The sequence below is a fragment of the Gymnodraco acuticeps genome, unplaced genomic scaffold (assembly GCF_902827175.1).
Source record: "Gymnodraco acuticeps unplaced genomic scaffold, fGymAcu1.1, whole genome shotgun sequence".
Lineage (NCBI taxonomy): Eukaryota > Metazoa > Chordata > Actinopteri > Perciformes > Bathydraconidae > Gymnodraco > Gymnodraco acuticeps.
In genome coordinates, this window is record NW_022992287.1 from 405,962 (window position 1) to 427,608 (window position 21,647).

At 43.0% G+C, this 21,647-nt stretch overlaps 1 protein-coding gene across 2 annotated transcripts in view; it reads right to left on the bottom strand.

Annotated features, from left to right (window-relative positions):
* Positions 1–1,023: 1,023 nt before the first annotated feature.
* Positions 1,024–21,647, bottom strand: part of sult2st3 (sulfotransferase family 2, cytosolic sulfotransferase 3) — a 40,734-nt gene continuing 20,110 nt past the window's right edge. The window contains exons 1-6 of one of the 2 annotated variants that reach the window (XM_034207637.1): positions 15,953–16,007; positions 3,556–3,764; positions 3,229–3,355; positions 3,016–3,110; positions 1,725–1,905; positions 1,024–1,508 (exon numbers count right to left, since the gene is read on the bottom strand). In XM_034207637.1, coding sequence (XP_034063528.1) covers positions 1,393–1,508; positions 1,725–1,905; positions 3,016–3,110; positions 3,229–3,355; positions 3,556–3,764; positions 15,953–15,992 — 768 coding nt within the window. In that variant the 5' untranslated portion in view covers positions 15,993–16,007 and the 3' untranslated portion in view covers positions 1,024–1,392. Of the gene's footprint in view, positions 1,509–1,724; positions 1,906–3,015; positions 3,111–3,228; positions 3,356–3,555; positions 3,765–15,952; positions 16,008–21,647 lie in introns of those variants that run through there. The other variant, XM_034207636.1, reaches the window with a different exon arrangement.

A 21,647-nucleotide genomic window follows, 5' to 3' on the forward strand; every position in this document is an offset into this window, starting at 1 on the left:
TCACCTCAAGCTCAACCTTGACAAGACTGAACTGCTCTTCCTTCCGGGAAAAGATTGTCCCACTCTTGACCTAACAATCAACATCGGCACCTCAGTTGTTTCCCCGATTCAGACTGCAAGGAATCTGGGTGTGACCCTAGATAACAACCTGTCCTTCACTGCAAACATCGCTGCTACAACCCGTTGCTGCAGATACACGCTTTACAACATCAGGAAGATACGTCCCCAGCTGACACAGAAAGCGACGCAGGTTCTGGTCCAGGCTCTCGTCATCTCACGCCTAGACTACTGCAACTCCCTCCTGGCTGGTCTACCTGCATGTGCCATCCGACCTCTGCAGCTCATCCAGAATGCAGCGGCTCGTCTGGTCTTCAACCTTCCTAAATTTTCCCACACCACTCCGCTCCCTTCACTGGCTTCCGGTAACTGCTAGAATCCACTTCAAGACACTGGTACTTGCTTACCATGCTGCGAATGGATCTGGCCCTTCGTACATCCAGGACATGGTTAAACCGTACACCCCAGCGCGTGCACTACGCTCTGCATCAGCCAAACGACTCGCTGCACCCTCGCTGCGAGGGGGACCCAAGTTCCTATCGGCGAAAACACGTGGGTTTGCTGTCCTGGCTCCAGGATGGTGGAATGAGCTCCCCATTGACATCAGGACGGCAGATAGCTTGCACATCTTCCGGCGCAAACTGAAAACTCATCTCTTTCGACTACACTTCGAGCGATAGAACTATTAACAAAGCACTTATATACTAATAAAGGACTGGCTTATCTAAAGCCAGTTGAGTAGCACTTGAAATGTTTGGCTCTATGAAACCGGATGTACTTATATGATTCTGTTTTCTTCAAGGTTGTGTCTTCCTGGTCGAATGTACTTATTGTAAGTCGCTTTGGATAAAAGCGTCAGCTAAATGTAATGTAATGTAAAAGAACCAAATGTCAAGAACACCAAGACAGTCTTCAGTCATATATTTCCTAAAGGGAACACTCATAGGAAAAAATAAGTTTACAAAGTAGGTTCAAATGTTCTTTTACTTTACTAAGGCTAAAGCAAGCATGCACACAGTAATACAAGAAGGGATGCATATCAATCAAGTAATAATTAAATAATAGTTCATTTAAAATTGAAACCCTACACCAATTATACTAATTATGTTTCATTACTGAAAGAAATGTCACTAAATTGCTCAAATGCAACAATAGCCCAGTTAAAAACATTTTAACATCAATGAAAGGATATAAATGTGTAGGAATAAAGCCGACTAACAGCATAATTCGATTGATGTGTAAAATACAATAGTTATTTGTTAATTCTCAGTAGTTTACTGCTATCTTTTTTTATTTGTCTGGATGTTTTATCTTCTTCTTTGCCCCAGTTGATGGTTAATCCAGGTTGTAGGGCAGAGTGAAGCTCTCACTCTGCATCTCTTTGCGAATAGCTGAAGTGAATCTGGCCAGATGCTCTGAGCTGAAATGGTTTTTCCAGTCTCCCGGAACACCTAACACACACACACACACACACACACACACACACACACACACACACACACACACACACACACACACACACACACACACACACACACACACACACACACACACACAGAGAGAGATAGTCAGACATGACTGAAAATTAAACCAGGTTGACACTTCACACAGTTCAATGCAAACTGAAAACAAATAGAGGTTATGATGATGGGCACACGCCGCCTCACCTTTCCTGAGGAACAGAGATTTCTCGAGGTTCATGTACTCCTTGGGGACCAAGCTGAAGTTGGACATGCGGTTTGTCTTCATCGTCTTGAAGGTGCAATGTTGTGCTATCTTCTGAATAGTGCCTTCACTCAGGTTACGGCCAAGGAAATCTGACATCTGCCTGAGAGCTGCTGGGAGGTCCTAAACACGGGGAACATGGACATGTGTTTTCATGTGTGTGGAGCAACGGGAGCTGTTATACTGCACATTCTCTAATGAAGAACTTTTCTACATGATTTTTGCTCAGACTCCATCTAAGTTTTCTTTACACAGGAGACAGGTAGTCAGTTGCTAGCCACAATTGTAATACATTAACATATACATGTCAATACATGTGAATGATTGACAACTGAGGGGCAGCAAACATTATTGAAGTTAGCAACTAATGTACTGTATGTTTAGTTAACATACAGTGTCGACCATGGCATGAACAAATACCAAAGTTTAATCAGTATAGCTTGGCAGCTGTACGTGCTTTTTGATAGGAAGCACCCTCCCATGGTGAAACCCTGCATTTCAATGAATGGATTCATGGAATCTAGACACAACCGTTCATTCAATTCAATTTAAGTCATTTAATCATCCAATATAAACTTGGCGGCAAACCCCCGGAAGTTAGGATTTAGGAGGCATTCAGCTGGGAGGGCCCCATCTATATTTGTATCATGTTTAATAACTACTTAATTACATTACATTACATGTCACTTGTTAGTTGGGTTTGAACCTATGACCCCCTGGTCCGAACACCTACGCACAACACACTGCCTTAACTTAACCGACAGGCACAAATTGAAACACAATATAAGGGAAGGGAATTAATAAAGCAAATAATACATGGAAAATCACGGTAACTGGTTAAAAATACATAAGATAAAGGTTAAATGGAAGTATAAAAATGGTGTTTCATGGGGACGAAATGAGCAAATGCGTACATGGAAGGTATTCTGATCTAGTGAAAAAATCTGAACTATTTCAAATAATACCAATTTATCGGGCCCTGCATAGAGAAAGGATAGCCAATTTCTAACCGCAATCACGATCACAATCGCCATCTCACTTCCTCTGGTATTGGATTGTATTTATTTGTTTGCATGTGTTTGTAAAAGATTGTTAAATGAAAGGAAGGAGTGGAGGGGTTTTGTTTGAGCCGTCAAAGTGCCTTGCGGCTTGTTTTAGACTGCCTTCAGCTGCAATAGTGAGTAAGATCACTGCCTTTGGTGAATAAGCTGTCTCCACATGTTTATGTTTTACCTGACACATTTCTTCATATGTGATGAACAGTATCCTGTCTCCCAGCTCGGCACTTCTCCAGCTTTTCACATGGTCGGTCCATTTTCCAAACATCACTGCAGACAACATGGAAAATAGATCTCAGCATAAATACAAAGGTGACTTTTACTTCCTTTCAAAATGTGTTCACATTATAATTCTGAAGCTCTCTTTATTGGGGATGAAACCACTCACCATTGCCATCAAGGAATTTTTTGATGAATTCATCAAAGGTCCCTGGATCATCAAGGAATTCGGCCATCTGATGGAAGTAGAATGAAGACACTAGGATGTCCTTAGGGTTCCGCATGACATAGATCACCTATAGCAGAGACATGAGAGACTAATTCAATAACACACTAGATACAATGTGTGTTAGATATTAATTATTGAAGGACAGCATGTTAAAAAAGCATTTTAATAACAGACAAATACGTGGAAGCTTTCACAGAAACACCACAATATGGAGCTCAATTCATAGATGTTTCCAAAATTAAAAATAAAATGCCTCCACCCTTTTACCTTTGCTTTGGAGGCGTGGAAGGATGGGGGCATGAGTCGGAAAGGGAAATGTGTGACCATTGCCCGTGGAGCAGTCAACGTATCCGCAATCACTGCTAATCTTTTCTCCTCCAGCCAGGGGACCCTATCCCAGTTAGGGATGGTTTGGATTGGGGTCAGATCGCCTCCATTCAGCAGCAGTGGGAGGATTTCCTGCATCCAGATTGTACCTGCAGAAAATAAAAAATAGTAGAACAGTAGATAAAATGGCTGCTGCAACTATAGTATCTATCTAATGCACAAATAAAGAAGCTGACAAGATTTCACTGGGGTTTGAGGAGCAACTATTCGCTATGATTTCAATGTTTACCTATCTACGATTCTTTCAACTGTCTGTATTGACCATTCTGTCAATTATATTGACAACTTTAACTTGTTCTGGGACCGCAGACATCTTTTTAAGGCAAATGGAGTTTGTCTGAACAAGTCAGGAGTGAAATTGTTTATCTCTAACGTATTCAACTGCTTACGTCATCAATCTGTTCCCTCTGCCAAGGACAAGCAACAAGAGGAATCAAAACAAGAGAAAGACACAACACATCGCTCAGAAAACCTTGAAAATCTATCACTGCACCCGCCTGAGGAATGTCTTGATTATGGGAGACAAATGGAGGAGTCTCCACCGCCCTTCACCCCCCCTATCACCTCTGAGGATACTCTTTCTTCACCCCACAGCTCTCTCTACTCTCCGTTCACCCTTTCACCCTCGCCCACCCTCCTGGAGATCGCTGAACACACAAAGGAGATACAGAGGGTTGGCACCGATTCCTTCCTGGAGTTCAAAGACCAAACTAAGGCGATACGCAGGGTTGGCAGTATGTCCTTTACCCCCGCTCCTCAACGACGCCCACCAAAATCACCGCAGAGACGCGCACCATCTCCCCCGTCTTCATCACCGTGCCTACGTCAAGCACCTCCCCCCCTGGCAGCATGTCCTTTATCCCCACACCATCTCCCCCGTCTTCATCACCGTGCCTACGTCAACCACCTCCCCCCCTGGCAGCATGTCCTTTACCCCCGCACCATCTCCCCCGTCTCCATCACCATGCCTACGTCAACCACCTCCCCTCCCTTCAAGAAAGCATCTGCAGTCTCCAAAGCCTGATAAGGATGTGTGTGTACAAAACGCAACAAACTCTTACTGATATGTGCTGGGTCCAGGCTCAAGGGCGTATGGCACTCTCAACTCTTTCCAGGACATGCCGGGGCCCTGCCTGCCAGTAGCTTTGCCGATATCTGTGTTGATAGGTAATACTGTAGATTAAGAGCGGTGAATCAGCTTAGAAACAGGAAGTGCTCAAACGTTTGTGTGAGTTTATCAAATTTAGCAGTGATTCCATGTCAGCCACAGCTTGTCACAAAAAATCTTACTGATAGTGTATCTAACAAACTTAAACTAGCTTTATTAAATGTCAGGTCTCTGGCAGGAAAAACATTTTTAATCAATGATTTTATCACTGAGCACAATCTTGATTTTATGTTTTTAACGGAAACTTGGATTGAACAAAATAACAGTGCAGCTGTTCTTATTGAATCAACCCCTCCCAACTTTAGTTTTATGAGTCAGGAAAGAATGCATAAGAGAGGAGGTGGAGTTGCTATTTTGTACAATGATTCCCTTCAATGCAGGAAGACATCTTATGGGAACTTTGCTTCTTTTGAATATGTGGCCCTTCAGCTGAAATGCTCCTCTCGAGCTCTGTTCCTAAATATCTATAGACCACCCAAATACTGTGCAAGCTTTTTTGATGACTTTAGTGAACTGCTGTCTATAATGTGTATTGACTTTGACCGTCTAGTCATTGTTGGTGATTTTAACATCCATGTTGACAACCCCCAGGACAGAGGGGCAAAATAACTGTTTTGTGTTCTTGATAGCTATGGACTGACTCAGCATGTGACGGAGCCCACGCACAATAAGGGGCACACTCTGGACTTAATTATCTCAAAGGGTCTGAATATCTCTAAGGTTGTGGTGACTGATGTTGCACTCTCTGATCATTCCTGTGTTTTCTTTGAGTGTTCTATTTCTGTTCACAATTTTTTTCAAAAAGAGGTAACCACAAAGCGATATTTAACTGAAAATACTAGGGAAATGTTTACTCAGAATTTTTCTTCCACACTTGCCCCTGCTAACATCTCAGTAAATGAGCTAGTAGATCATTTTAATTCAAAAATTTAAAATGTTATAGATGCCATTGCTCCAACTGGTAAAGGAAGTGACTGGGAAGAAAATATCTCCATGGAGAAAGGCCATGACCGTGAGAGCAGAAAAAAGAGAGTGTCGAAAAGCTGAACGTAGGTGGCGAAAAACAAATCTCCAGGTTCACTTTGAAATCTATAAAGAGAGACTTGGCCTTTATAATTTGGAATTGAAAAACGCACGACAGTCTTTCTTCTCTGACATCATTACCAAAAACAATGCACGTGCCTTGTTTGCTACCGTCGACAGACTAACTAACCCCCCAGTGTCAGTAGCCTCTGAATTTCTATCCACCAGGGCATGCAATGATTTTGCCTCCTTCTTCACTGACAAAATTCAGAAAATCAGACAAGCAGTCAGTGCCTCTGCATCAGGAACAGCAAATGTGTTGTCTCTGTGTCCACTTAAAATCAATTCAAACACCATGACACAATTCCATCAGATTAATGATAAAAACCTAGAGGACATTATTCAACTTCTGAAATCCTCCTCCTGCTGCCTTGATATTAGTCCAACAGGATTTTTCAAAGATGTTTTTTGTTGCATGGCCTCAGATCTACTTCATATAGTAAACAAATCTCTTCACTCAGGTATTTTTCCACAGGCCCTGAAAACTGCAGTCATTAAACCGCTCTTAAAAAAGAATAATCTAGATGCTTCAGTAATGAACAATTACAGGCCCATATCAAACCTGCCATTTCTAAGTAAAATCATTGAAAAAGTTGTTTTTCAACAGTTGAGTAATTTCTTGCATTTAAATAGTTGTTTCGATGTGTTCCAGTCAGGCTTTCGTCCAAACCACAGCACTGCTCTTGTAAAGGTCTTCAATGACATTCACTTAAACACAGACAGTGGCAGAACTTCAGTGTTAGTATTATTAGATCTCAGTGCTGCGTTTGACACCGTTGACCACAACATATTAGTCGACCGACTAGAAAACTGGGTGGGACTTTCGGAAACAGTTCTAAATTGGTTTGAATCCTACTTAAAGGACAAACAACTTTGTTTCTATGGGTAAATACACATCTGAGTTAGGGCTGAACGATATACCGTGTCATGGCGATAACCGCGGTATGCGCATGCGCGGTATTCACACCGCAGGGACGTGCGGTTTTATTCTTTTTTTTTAAATGCTAACGCACTTTAGCACAGAATTCAAAATAAAGATACCCTTATTACTTATCGAAACTACACATACAATATATCCGATTAAAGCTGAGACTCCACAGATTATTTAAGTATAGTATCTAAGCGATCCGATCTCGCAACAGGGGAAGCAAACACAGACATCACAACACGTACCTTTTACGGGAGATCGTCACACCGTAGCTGTCAATCTGATCAAAAGACGTGTTCAATGGCATTAAAATGAGAAAGAAAAAACGTGGCTGAATCGGTTGATCCATAGGTTGATAATGTATCTGTGGCTTTGAAGCAATTGTTTATAATCCATAATTCCATTTTTATTTTTAAAATCGGATCACAAAAGTTAGCTGCTAATGGTAGCCACCTTGGTGGTATGCAGCTTCCGGTTTTGGCTACGCGTCGTCACTCTCACTCCTTATTTGTTCATGTGTTGGTGTGTGTAGAACTTCCCCTGATATTTGACCTTTTTAGACAGATTTAGCACCAAAAAAACCCTCTTTTGGGGCCATTTGGGTGGATTTTCCATATCTCTGGCCCACCTTGCTGGATTTTGACATGTGACATCTCTTTCTGACCGTCAGAGCCAATGGAATCGAGGGGAAATCACACAGTCCTTATTTGGTAATGTGTGTGTGAGAGACTTCCGAATTGCCAAGACCGGAAGCAGCAGCCACTCTGGTGGCTACCATTAGCAGCTAACTTTTGCTCTGCGATATTTACATAAAAATGGAATTATGGATTATAAATTAAATCATTTTTTTATACAGAGACGTTAAAAACCTATGGATTAACCGATTCAGCCGCGTTTTTTCTTTCTCGTTTTAATGCCATTGAACACGTCTTTTGATCAGATTGACAGCTACGGTGAGACATCTCCCCTCGAAGCTACGTAAAGGTACTGTTGTGATGTCTGTGTTTGCTTCCCCTGTCCGAGTTCAGATCACTCAGTGATGATACTATATACCTAAATAATCTGTGGAACCTCAGCTTTAATCGGATATCTTGTAAATGCAGCTACGATAAGTAATAATAAGGGTACTTTTATCTTGAGTTCTGTGCCAAAGTGCGTTAGCATCTTTCGCTCAGGGGTCATTTAGATGCTTCTTATGAGACTTTTGTTTTGTTTTGGTATAAAATGGTTTGTATCGTCAGTTAGCTGAGATTATTTCCGTTAATCTGGTATAACACATGAATAGGTTCTTATATATTACGATCCCCTGAGACACTGTCGTGAAAAAAAAAGTAAAGTACCCGCCGGGACTTTGGGGTTGAACAGGTTAAAAAAAACGCAATATATACCGCAGGGGGGGGGGGGGGAAACCGCGATGTCAGTTTTTTTCAATACCGTGCAGCCCTAATCTGAGTGGACAAATATGACATGTGGGGTACCTCAAGGCTCCGTCTTGGGGCCTCTTCTCTTTAACATCTACATGCTACCACTGGCTCAGATAATGAAAAACAACAAAATAATTTACCATAGCTATGTGGATGACACACACATTTACATAACAATTTCACCAGGAGGCTATGCTCCAATTCAAACACTGAGTACGTGCATTGAACAAATCAATGACTGGATGTGTCAGAACTTTCTCCAATTAAACAAAGATAAAACTGAGGTAATGGTTTTTGGAGCCAAGGCAGAACATATAAAAGTTAGCGCTGAGCTTCAGTCTGCAATGTTCAAAACAACAGATAAAGCCAGAAATCTAGGTGTAGTCACGGACTCTGACCTGATTTTCAACAGTCACATTAGAACAGTTACTAAATCAGGCTACTATCACCTAAAGAATATATCTAGGATTAAAAGACTAATGTCACAGCAGGATTTGGAAAAACTTGTCCATGCTTTTATCTTCAGTAGACTGAACTACTGTAATGGTGTCTTTACAGGTCTCACTAAAAAATCTATTAGAAATTAGGCATGAAATGTCCTCCAATTCTGGACCAAAAAAGAAATACAAGGTAAATGGTTTATTGTTATTGTAAAACATTTGTTTGTTTTTTAAAAAGCTGGACAAAGATTTCTAACATGCGTTTGTTTGCAATAGGAACTTAAAAGTCCAAGGACTGGAGCAGGGACTGATCAGGGGGAAGAAACCCCTGCAACATGGCCCTTCTTCATGGCCATGGATGAGGCCACAGATGCAAGGCCTTCAATTAATCCTCCTGTCCTTGTTGCCTCAGCCTTGGCAAACCCCACAATCCTCTTTGATCCGGAGGCTGCTTCCTGCTCCTCCCCCCCCCCCACCCCCCCCAAATGTGGCTGATGATCCAGACCCCTCACCATCCTCATCACTGTCTGAGGCTGGACCCACCCAGAAGCCCCCCCCCCAAAAAAAAGAAAAGTTGCCAAGGGAGTGCTGAGGCCTGTACTACGAAGCTGGTTCAACCTACCTGGATATTTGAGTTAGCCGGTTGGCCTAATCCAAAACATACGCGCTCTCGCTAAACTGTACTACAACGCGGGTTATCAAGTGGATCGCTCAAGCCAGCCGTGTCCTATCTAGTTAGGTGCGCGTTCACATGAAAGGGGTGGTATTTGGAGCATTCGACCAATCACAAACATGGGGAAGCATACTGACAGCGCAGCGCGTCATACTTCCTGAATGAAAAGTCAACTATAATATTAGACATGAAGAAGTTAAACTTTAAACATCCATGACTTAAACACTTTATCCAGGATAAAAGCCACATAGTTGCACCTGCAAGGTGAATACAGCTGGTAACAGAAAGTGGATCTGACTTTAATTACATTTGACTCGAGTGTTTCGTCAACTTAATGTGTTGCTTAAAATAATACTTCTGCATACAGTATGTGACACTGAGCGTTGCACGGCCAGATACGGCTCAAGAAGCTGACTCAGATAAGGACATATGATACATTATGATGTGATATGCAGCGGACTGTACTGTTACTTTGATCCGGTTTATGTTGTGGCAGATATTTAATTAAGCTTTCTTAACGCTAATGTTATAATCAGTGGTGTAGTGGGCATTGGACGCGGGGGTACGCCGTACCCCCACTTATTTGGAGCATGATCTTTTTTTTTAATAGTCTAATAAATATAAAATCATTGCCAGTCTTATCAGTTGCAAGTGTGTATTTGTTGTAATAATGACAAAAACATAATACATTTCACAGTAATGGCCTATAATAAAAAATAAAAACGATTTCCTTCAAAAATGATGATTCGTCATCACGCTGGTGACCCCGCAGCGAACACCCCCAGCTCACCGCCCGCCGATCTTGCGGCAGCTCTTTCCCTCAAGAACGCTAACGAAAAAGCTCTATAATGGAAGGTAAACGTTTTTTTACTTGACTTTTCTAAAAAGAATATAATTCACAAGAAGAAAGAAGCTAGCAGCACCGAAGCTACAAGTTAAGCTGCTACTAGTACTACATCATCAGAAGAGCCGCCTAAAGACGTGGATAATGCTAGCAAACGTGCATGTTAGCTGCGCTAGCAACGTTCCCCTGGCTAGCTCAAGCTCACCTTTCCCAGAGGTATGGACGGAGGAGATGTGGCGGAGGAAACAAGAGGCTACCCGTGGATAGACTGCAAAGCTGGGAAACTGGGCTGCTGTTCATTTCATTCATTTCGGATTGACCAGTCTTCAAAACGCAAGGGGTGTGTGTGTGTGTGTGTGTGTGTGTGTGTGTGTGTGTGTGTGTGTGTGTGTGTGTGTGTGTGTGTGTGTGTGTGTGTGTGTGTGTGGCTAGGCCTAATCAGAATAATTTCAAGTCCAGATTCAATGTTGTTGGCATAAGTAGGCTATATTTTTCGTTTCGTTTATTTAATAAGTTCATTTCAGGACAACTTTGGGAATTTAGTTTGTTATGAGTTTTAAATAGATTTTGAAAGTGGAGATAGAGAGAAGCAGCGCTGTCTGCTTAGTTGTAGTTTATGCAATTTAGGCCTATAAATTGTTGTAATTTATGTGCCAGTGTATCCATGGTTTTGAGTCTATGTGTGTGTTGAGCGCAGCGCCGTCTGCTTTTTGAAGTACAGTAACTAAAGTAGGACTAGCATACCGGTAGTTTCTGTGGACCTGTCTGCCCGTTTTGTGAGTGCACTGCGCGCGTGCGCACTTGTGTGGCATTGTTTGGGATGACCTAATTAAAATAGCGTCCCCCCAGTAAAAAAATCCCCACTACACCACTGGTTATAATAGTCAGATTGCTCTGAAGATGGGAGGTGATATTCTATTAATGTTCACGTTCACACAGTCGGTGATTTTTGCCGGCCGTCTTTCCTGCAACGGCAGCTTTTCTGTATTTCCTTTCTCCTGTAATATGACTTGATCGCTTTAAACTCTGCACACTGAGCTCTGATTGGTCAGCAGGCAGTGCTTTCACTGAGTTGAACTCTTAGCCTGCAACCTAACCTGCTCCGGAGCAGGTTAGCCGCACAGCATAAGTTACCATGGAGATCTAGCCTGCTAAAAAGAGAACCAGCGTCGTAGGACCGGAAAGCCCGAGTTTTCCCTGAAGTTAGCCGGCTAAGCGAAAATCCTGCTTCGTAGTACAGGCCTCAGGAGTGCCTAGAAAGCGAGGCAGAAAAAGAGGACGAACGCCACAGAGAAATAATGCAGCACTCAGAGAAATTTCTAACCCTGTTCGAAAAAATGGTCGACAAAATGTGATTGATATTCCCCCCCCCACCATTGGCCATTTTTATGTTGATTATTGATGTTACTTGTAAAGAGTTGTTTTTGTTTGCTTGTATTATTTATTTGGAAGAGAATAAACCTAATTTAACGTACTGTCCTTCATGTCTTGAATATTGTATGGGTATATAGTAAATACAGGTAGACGGGTGATGAGGGTGACATTGCTTTTGCTTGATTGTTACCTAGATGGCTACATTGTTCTGTGTGGGTTTGATAATGTAGAAGGAAAACTTTTGCACAAAGTAATGCAAAGTGTTTTTTTCAAAGTCTGAAGATTAACCCTGCATATCAGCATTTTAAATAAAGATATGTGTGTGCGCTTCATAGGTATAAGGCATTAAAAATATACATGCCATTTACGGCATTAATTGCTCATGTCAAACCATTTGCAGAGTTGCACTCAAAAACAAAAGTGATTGTATTAGAAGACCTGTGTTCATTTTCTGAACCTTTGCTCTGTGCTCCTATAATGTGATTGAATTACCCAAGAGGTAAGGACATTAGTCTCCAATTTGGGATTATGCAGAAGGCAATTGAGGGAACCAAGTTTGAAATCAACGTTACACAGGTTTTTTTTATTTCACCTCTTTTCGCTAAAGTGAGAAGTGGAGCTTGCTAACAAACACAAATTAAATCAGGTATGTGTGCACATCATTTAAAAAACACAAGTTAACAGACAACCACGTTTTGCCAAAAAACCCACAAAAAAACAAAGTTCATTAGATGTAATCGTGCTCTCTCAGGTGTGGTGCCATTTGGACAGGAGCAGAGTTGTGCAGCAATCCTGTCCCTTAGGTGGTGTCCAGGACTTTCCTGTCCACATGCTGCGGCAGGGGGAGGATTCTGGTCCCCATCTTCAGGGGGGTAGGCTTCAGCATTCTCAAGAACATCGTTCATGTTTATGCACAGAAATGCACAACATGCAATTATATCAGGGGCAAAGCTTGGACTGACCTCCAGTGCTTTGAAAAAGGGTGGCCCTCCAGCGAGTCTTCATCCTTCCAAATGCTCTTTCCATCACAGACCGAGCCCTGGCATGATGCGCGTTGAATCTGGCCTGCACCTGGCCGTGAGGGACCTTTGGAACAGCCCTCACCAACTACATTTGTCCAAGGGCCAAAATGTATCCAATAGACACAATCGCGGGCCAGCAATTTTCATATAGTCCACAATGCTAGTGGAGCACGCTCAGCTACTGCGGACCTTTAATTTATTATCTGAAACGATGTAATAACTTTTAAAACTTGTTCCAGTCACTTGCCCCATGCATTCAGCAGCAGCAGGCCATTCACTTTGATTTGATCGTTATGAAATGTCATAATTTCGACAATAAAGAAAATGCTACATAAACGTTATCTTGCACATTTTATCCAACCATCTCCGTTTCTAACTTTCAATATATTTTAAAAGAGATCTCTCTCTCATCTGCGTGCGGGGGCGGGGCCTCACAGACACGCTGCATCTCTCTCTCGCTCACAGACATGCTGCAGGGCCTGCAGTGTGCACACAGCTCTGCCGGTAATGAATATTACATTTTGTGAGGAAACTTTTCCACCAATAATTCCAATAAGTATTCCAAAATGTATTCACTTCAGGTTTACGAAAGTAACTGTAATCAGATTACTCGTTTTTCAAATGTAACGCCAGCTGAATACAGTTAGCCTACTTGATTTTTATATTCTGCGTAACGCCGTTACATGTATTCCGTTACAACCAGTCTATGGTTACAACCCAACCCTGCTTCTAGGCTACTGTCCCGCAGCTCCTGCCTCTCTGTTGGACTCCGTCGCAGCGGGGCTACTGCTGTGGTGCGAAGCGCACAAAGCAGACTCTTCACAACGAAGGATCACTTCTTCTTCAAGGCAGGGAAGGTTTCGCAGTACGCAGTCTACTGTCCCTTAGCTGCTGCCTCTCTGTTGGACTCCGGTACTGCACCTTACTCACGACGTTGTAAAAAAAAAAACGCCACAGTCACCCCCGTCGTGCGGGCCGGATGAGAATGTCTGGCGGGCCGGATGTGGCCCGCGGGCTGCCAGTTGGTGGTCACTGTTGTAGGGTGTGAGTAATCCTACTGGTTTTTCCAGGCAGGGATAACCACCGTCCCCAAGGAGGAACCAACCAGCAGGAAGAAACAGTGCCTGGCAGAAGATGGGGCTGTTGCGAAGTACTCTGGCATCATGAACGGAGCCTGGATAGCCGATGAAGACATCCAAGAATCTCCCAGTTGAGTCACAGATGGCCTGCATCTGGATGGAAGGAAACAGCTTGTAGTCGATGTAGTCCTTGTGGTACTCGTTTCCTGGAGGTTTGATGCGAATATGCAGCAGCACGGTGAAATGCAGGACTCTTTGCAAGCTGACAGAAGCCGTCTGCAATCTCTGGCAGCTCATCTTCGGTTGGCAGGGAAAGAGAGGGTCTTCAGGTTGGCCTTTATCTTCCCGATGACGTGTTTGATGATCCTGTGGACCGTCGATTTGGGAATCCCGAATGCTGAACTCACCACAGAGAGCGATAGTCCATGGGCCAAGCTGTAGAGGAGAACAAGCACCTCGATGTCTTGTCCCCATCCGTGGTCCTTTGGGGAGGGAAGCATCTGCACTAAATAAGCCACACTAGAGCGCTTAACTCTAAATACCTTTTTTAGACAGGCTTCAGGGTTGGCATACAAGGCGAGAATTGGGGCAGTAGCATTTAAAAAAATATATATATTTATTTGACAGGGACAGTGCACATTGATTGACATTTCTGTAAATGCGCCAGTTAGCCAACAGGCTATTTTTCGTCTGTAGTCCCTGGACAGATGTTGAAAGTCATCCTAAAAACAAAAATTCACTTCAAATAACAGGTAAATACAATCAGTAAAACAACATTCAACAGAGATACTTATATTATGATAAAAGCATATATAAAAACTAAACTAAAATACATATTCACAAAGCAGACAGATAGCAACAGGTCAAGGCACATGTACAAACAGAGCATTGTAAAGTACAGATTGTGTCAGTGTTGACAGAGCTGACTTTCCACTAACCATGTTTTTAAGTTAGATTTAAATAAACTGCAGGTGTTTTGTTCTCTAATCTTTACTGGGATTGAGTTCCACTGTTGTGCAGCTTTAAAAGAAAAAGAAGATTGGCTGAATTAACTCTTCCTTAATGGAACAACGCAGTCTCCTCTTGTTGCAGCTCTTGTTGACCTAGTTACAGGTGTGCGTATGGTGATAAAATGTCTGAGCGGAGGTGAGGTAAGGCCGTGTATTATTTTGTACATGAGGCAAGCATTTGCATATCTCATTACATTTTCCCAGCTCCATCCATCCATCTTCTCCCGCTTATCCGTGGTCGGGTCGCGGGGGTAGCAGTTCCAGCAGAGAGCCCCAAACTTTCTTTTCCCTGGCGACATCAACCAGCTCTGACTGGGGGATCCCAAGGCGCTCCCAGGCCAGCGAAGAGATATAATCCCTCCACCTGATCCTAGGTCTACCCCTTGGTCTCTTCCCAGCTGGACGTGCCTGGAACACCTCCCTAGGGAGGCGCCCAGGTGGCATCCTAACTAGGTGCCCGAACCACCTCAACTGGCTCCTTTCAACGCGAAGGAGGAGCGGCTCAACTCCGAGTCCCTCCCTGATGACCGAACTTCTCACCTTATCCCTAAGGGAGACACCAGCCACCCTGCGGAGAAAACCCATCTCGGCCGCTTGTATCCGCGATCTCGTTCTTTCGGTCACGACCCATCCTTCATGACCATAGGTGAGGGTAGGAACGAAAATGGCCCGGTAGACAGAGAGCTTTGCCTTCTGGCTCAGCTGCCTTTTCGTCACAACGGTGCGGTAAAGCGACTGCAGTACCGCTCCCGCTGCTCCGATTCTCCGGCCCATCTCACGCTCCATTGTTCCCTCACTCGAGAACAAGACCCCGAGATACCCCAGCTCAACAAGTTATATTTTGTGAGTATTGGGCAATGATAAACTGACTTCTTATCTACTATTTTAAGTGTTTGTTTGTATAATGATTCCAGGGGTTTAAGAGTGGTTGTACAGGCATGTGACCAGGTTGTTAAGCAGTAGGTGATATGAGATAGAACCATAGAGTGCATGTACATCAGAGCCGCCTCTGTTGACATGCAGTTCCTGGTAAACCTCAAATTGAACATACTGAATTTGACCCTGTTGCAAACCTTTTTCACCTGAGCCTTAAAATTGAGTCTTGAATCAATTAAGACCCCCAGGTATTTGTACTCTGAGACCACCTGTAGCCTCTCCCCGGACACAAACACATCTGGCTCAACGCAGGAGGACTTGGTTTTGGTGAAGAACATACATACAGTTTTACTGACATTTAGTTGCAGACAGCATTGCTCCAACATTGAGCTGCATGTAAAGACCGTTGCCCCCCTGTAAAAGACAAACACAGGATTGTTAAAATACTATACTCCAAAATATGACACACACACACACACACACACACACACACACACACCTCTGAGACCACTGTAGCATTATATGTTTCTCTGGATTTACTATTTTTGTGTTTGAGTCAAACTAACCTTTCCTTTTTTTATTCTATACTTATTCTAACTACTGACAACATTTCTTTGTGTTGGAATTCTACAGACACTATACATATATGCACGTATAGCTTATAAGGAAAGAAAGAATAAATGAATGTATATTAAAATTAGGGCTGTCAGTCGATTAAAATATTTAATCGCATGATTGTCCATAGTTAATCGCGATTAATCGCAAATTAATCGCACATCTTTGATCTGTTCTAAATGTACCTTAGAGGAATATTTTTCAAGTTTTTAATACTCTTATCAACATATGAGTGGACAAATATGCTTTATGCAAATGTTTATTATCATTTGAACAATGACAAATATTCTCATGAATATTAAACACAACAACCTCTGAACATTACAAATATTGGCCTCAATTCAACCTGGAACCTCTCTCATTCAATAATACAATACAAAGTGTGTGTCTGTGCGTGTGTGTGTTTGTGTGATGGATCGTTGGAGCTATGTGCAACTCAAGGCATATGCTCGTACAGGAGCTGCCTGGACGCTGCGATCATGTTGCGCGCACTATCCGAGCTGAGTGTGCTAACTTTTCGTACAATGTCCCACTGTCTGGCTACCTGCATAAAGTCAAGTGCTCGGCGCAGTTGTCGGCGAAATGTCGCTCCTCTGTTTTCATTTAAACAGCTCCTTATATCCGTTAGCGCAGCTAACTAGCACCAGATGCTAACAACAACAATACACGTAAGGTCTCTCCCGGTCCTCCCGATGGCCAGTCGGTGCCTGCCGGTGAGCGTGGAAGTGTGGTCTGCAGCAAGCGGACGGCAGGAGCGGGGTTGTCAGCATCAGCTTGTAGATGGTATTTTAAACTCGATGCGCTCTGAAACTACGGGGTGGCCGAGGACAAAAAATGCACATGCGTTAAATCGCGTTAAAATAATTAGTGGCGTTCATTTTTTTTAATAACGCGTTAACTTGACAGCCCTAATTAAAATATATCTAAATATCCTGCAATGTTTCCCCTATCATTGTCTTGGAGGGGCGCTGCGCCCCGCCAACGGAGTCCCGCGCCCCCTCTGAAATTCAAGGTGTTTTATTAAAACAATTTTTTAAATAGATACATACAGTGGGGCAAAAAAGTATTTAGTCAGCCACCAATTGTGCAAGTTCTCCCACTTAAAAATATGAGACTTGTAATTTTCATCCTAGGTACACTTCAACTATGAGAGACAGAATGGGGGGAAAGAATCCAGGAAATCACATTGTAGGATTATAATGAATTAATTGGTAAATTCCTCTGTAAAATAAGTATTTGGTCACCTACAAACAAACAAGATTTCTGGCTCTCACAGACCTGTAACTTCTTCTTTAAGAGCCTCCTCTGTCCTCCACTTGTTAAATGGGGCGAAGCCTGCGAGCTAGTTCAGGCAGTCAACTCGAGCACTTATGCTGCATTCATACATAACGCCCCCTTGCCACTTTACAACCAACCAAACAGAGTCTCCTTAATATGCCGCTCTATTTAACCTGCCAGATCTCTCTCCATGCATTGCTTGCTGCTGCTATTGCTGCAGCTACGTCGCTGCGTTCACTTGCTATTGCTGCGTTCATTTGCTATTGCTGCGTTCATGTTCCTGCTGCTGTGTTTCATGTTGCTGCTGCTTGCCTGCCGGTGCTGTCCTTGCAAATGTCTATTGCAATCTCCGACTCTGGAACCGAATCATCATACGCAAGAAGCCGTTAGAAATGCCTCATTCCCGAAACACAGGCTAGCTCAGAGCATGGTTCAGACGCCGCTGGAATGAGCCACAGCTCCCGCACGACACACATTCAGGTGTCCCTTCCGTCCTCATCTGGAGTAGCTTTTAATATCCTTTGGGCCAGAGGAAGTCCCGAGTTCTACGCCAGCTCCGGTAACAACCCCTCTCTTGTGTGTCAGCTAAGAGTCGCACTGTCTCTCGATCGGTCGGTATTTTAACACCAAAAAAGGCAGGAGCAAGCTGACTCCGATATTCCCAAAGTACCTGCCATCCTGTCCTACCTTCTCGAAGTAAAATCAGCGCTTGAATCCTTTAATTGCACGATATATTCCCGTGAACGAACTCGATTTCCTCTACCTGCAATGTAAACAAATGTTTCTACTTCCGCGTTCAACCACGTTGTGCCGCTGACGTCACACTCCCGAGGATTCTGGGAATTGGAGTCCCAGATCCAGCCACGAGTTCTAGCTTCCTGCCCCCTGCAGCAGCAATTCCTTAGGAATCGCATCTTGGCAGGTATATAATACTATTCTGCATAAGCAATGTTTTATTATGGAAATATTTGGCCTGCAGTAAGTCATATTTGAGGCAATTATACAGAAGTTGTATGTGTATAAGTATCTATACTACTATAAATCAATGAAATTAAAAATGGAAATAAATTAATAATTTCCATCACGTGAATATGAAGGGAAGCTCGATACATTTTTGACCATCATTTTAGACTTCAATCTCCTACAGTGTCTTTTCTATGAATACCATGAATCATTCTCTGCCAAGCGGCCATTTAATCACCTACCAAAGAAGAGTTTTTCCTTACAGGAATTAAGCTCTACCTGCAATATTCTGCCCCTCGCTGGGTGTGCCTTAGGAGGCTTCATGCTGCAAATCGTTTCCAAGCTCTTTCTAATCACAGATGTTCGTCAAATGACCTTATCACAGGCTTAAATCAAGGTTTCTTAGCAGGTTATGCTGGCTGCCAGGGACCCATGTCTGTTGAAACCTGCACTCAAGACTGAAGTTTGCACTGAAGGAGCCACATTACACGTGCTGCTATTTAAACGTTTAAAAACACGACAGGCCCCTAGCCTAGTGCTAGGAGGAATTATTCTAGCAACGTTTCTTTATTGAGCCGTTAGTTCCTCACGATTATTCTGTCAAGAGTATTATTAACGACTAAAGATTTTTCCCGTTTCTTTGCTCTCTAGATCAATCAATCAATCAATGTTTATTTATATAGCCCAATATCACAAATGTTACATTTGTCTCAGTGGACTTTACAGTTTGTACAAAATATCAGTATGACAATACGACACCCTCTGTCCTTAGACCCTCACATCGTACAAGGAAAAACTTCCGAAGAAAACCCACAGTTTAAAGGGAAAAATGGGAGAAACCTCAGGGAGAGCAACAGAGGAGGGATCCCTCTCCCAGGACGGACAGACGTGCAATAGATGCCGTGTGTAAATTGAAAAGATAATACATTTGCAACATAGGTAGTCCAAATGTTTGGAAATGCATGTGTGTATAATAGGAAGATGAATCCACGAGGATATCCATCCAGGACCTATGATCCAGGACCACAGCCACGATTCAAGATGACATGGCAGGGAAAGCAGACATCCCATATGCCTTCTGTGGCATATATATTTTAAGGTTTTACAATCAAATGTGCATTTGGTTTCCATAGTAGCCCACGTTTCTTTGACACCTCATCAGAAGCATTATGCTGGATTCTCTGCAACACCTGTAAGCACCCCTTGGTGTCCATCTTTTAACCATTTCCTAGTTGTTAACTTTCCCAGATAAATCTTTTCAACAGCTAGGCCTACCTCTTTCAGAACAGGAACTGGAAGCCCTTCCACACGTCTAGAATTATCGGTATCATTCTCGATAGTGTGCTGATGCAAGCTTCACTGCCACCAGACAAGCTGTCCCGCATCAGAACAGCCATAATTACAATTCATGTTATTTATTTAGCGCCTTTCCAAATGTTCAAAGTGCTCTACGTTATACTACATATTAGACTTGTAATATATTAAATACTGATTACTGCCTTCAATTATGGTCTCCCACTGGTAGTCTCTCTAAAAGAGATGTTTTATATTTATAAGGAACAAGCGCTAGCCTTTCTGTTCAAACCTTAAGGCACCATAGTCTTAGGTCACGTTCACACCTGCTTGGTTAGTACTATTGAATCGGTCCCTGTAGCGTTAACCCCTTGATGCGGTTCGTTGGATTGGTGTGGAAGCAGTCCGATACCTCTGCTCCGTCTAAAAGAGGTGGTTTCGGGTCGCTCGCTAGTAAACTCTGGAGAGGTTCATTGCTGGTGTGACGTAGTCCGCATCAAAACATGGGAAACAACTATTTGCGCGTCATCGCTTGTTTTGCTATCTATGCTGTGTGCAACATCCAGTAACCTATAGGGTCATGCATTCATTCTGGTGACTGCTTACCTCACTGGTCCCTTGTGTACAGAGAAAAGGCAGTGGTACAATCTCATCAGAGCCACCTGTCATCGGTGAAACCTCCTCATTGCATAACGTCTCATTATGTGTTATAATGTTTTTAATGCACGTTGTCCGATTTATAATCCTATGCGCCGGCCGCAGAGTCTGTTGATGCACTCTCCAGATTAACAGCAGTATGAAAATAACCTGCCAATGCTCCATGATGCAGGCTACTGTAAAATTTGCTGGGATCTGCATTTTATCCGCTTAATGTCCCGCCAATTGTTGAAAAAGCATCTCCGTACAATGACTTTAGTTTACAGTTCATAGTCTGTTTGAGGTTGCCTGGGTGAACGCACACCCAACCTTCTGCAAATGAAACAATGTAATACACTTGCGTCTGGTGTAAAGACGCGGACTATTCGGCATGAATGAAATCTTAGAGATGGTTATTGCTCAGATCTTTGGTCCTTAGCCCCTCTGCGATGAGTGGAAGGTTATGTTCATTCTTTTATAATGACCTTGCGGTGTCCTCAGATCCTCTCTAGTTACTTACAGATGCTGCGCCTTCTGCTGGTTCGGGGGATTTCACAATGAGTGGTTTGCCCCACCAGCTTGCCATGCCCTTCGTTCAACCAAATGACTCTGGATCTACACGTCAAGCCCCTCAAGGATTTCCCATATTCTGCCTCCAACCAAGAGCATGATTCAAAGCATACAATTCAGCTTGGTACTTTATCTTCTTCTGTCCCAACCTCCTCTGTGTACTTATGCAATAGATATGATAGTTGTTCATGCATTAATTGTATTTTCATTCGAATCCTGCAATCTTCAAGTGCTAAGTATTAAGCCACGCTAGAGTTCATTAATTTGCTCCTCAAGGGCCTTAAGAAGGCACGTCCTCCACGCAATTATAAAGACTGCCTCTTAACTTTGCACCCGTGCAAAGGTTAATGTCTAAGTTCAGGCAAAGGGGTTTCACTATACATTGATAAACGTCAGATGCCGTTGTTACAGCTTTCTATTGGTTTCTCAGGTGGCGAATATACACAGACCTCTCACCTTTTAATCCTCAGCATAATCTCTCCCTTACTGAATTAACTTTGGAGATCAAATATACACACTTTTTTGAAACATTCAATGTCTGACAGTTCTGTTTGGGGAGTCAAGGAACCCCGAATAATCATTGCTAAAATTAACACTGTTTTCTTTGTCCTTTATCTTCCATGCTGAACTTCTCGCATCATTGCCCTCTGACACATGGGTCGGCACCCATGTTTATTAGATGGCTGCAAACCCAAC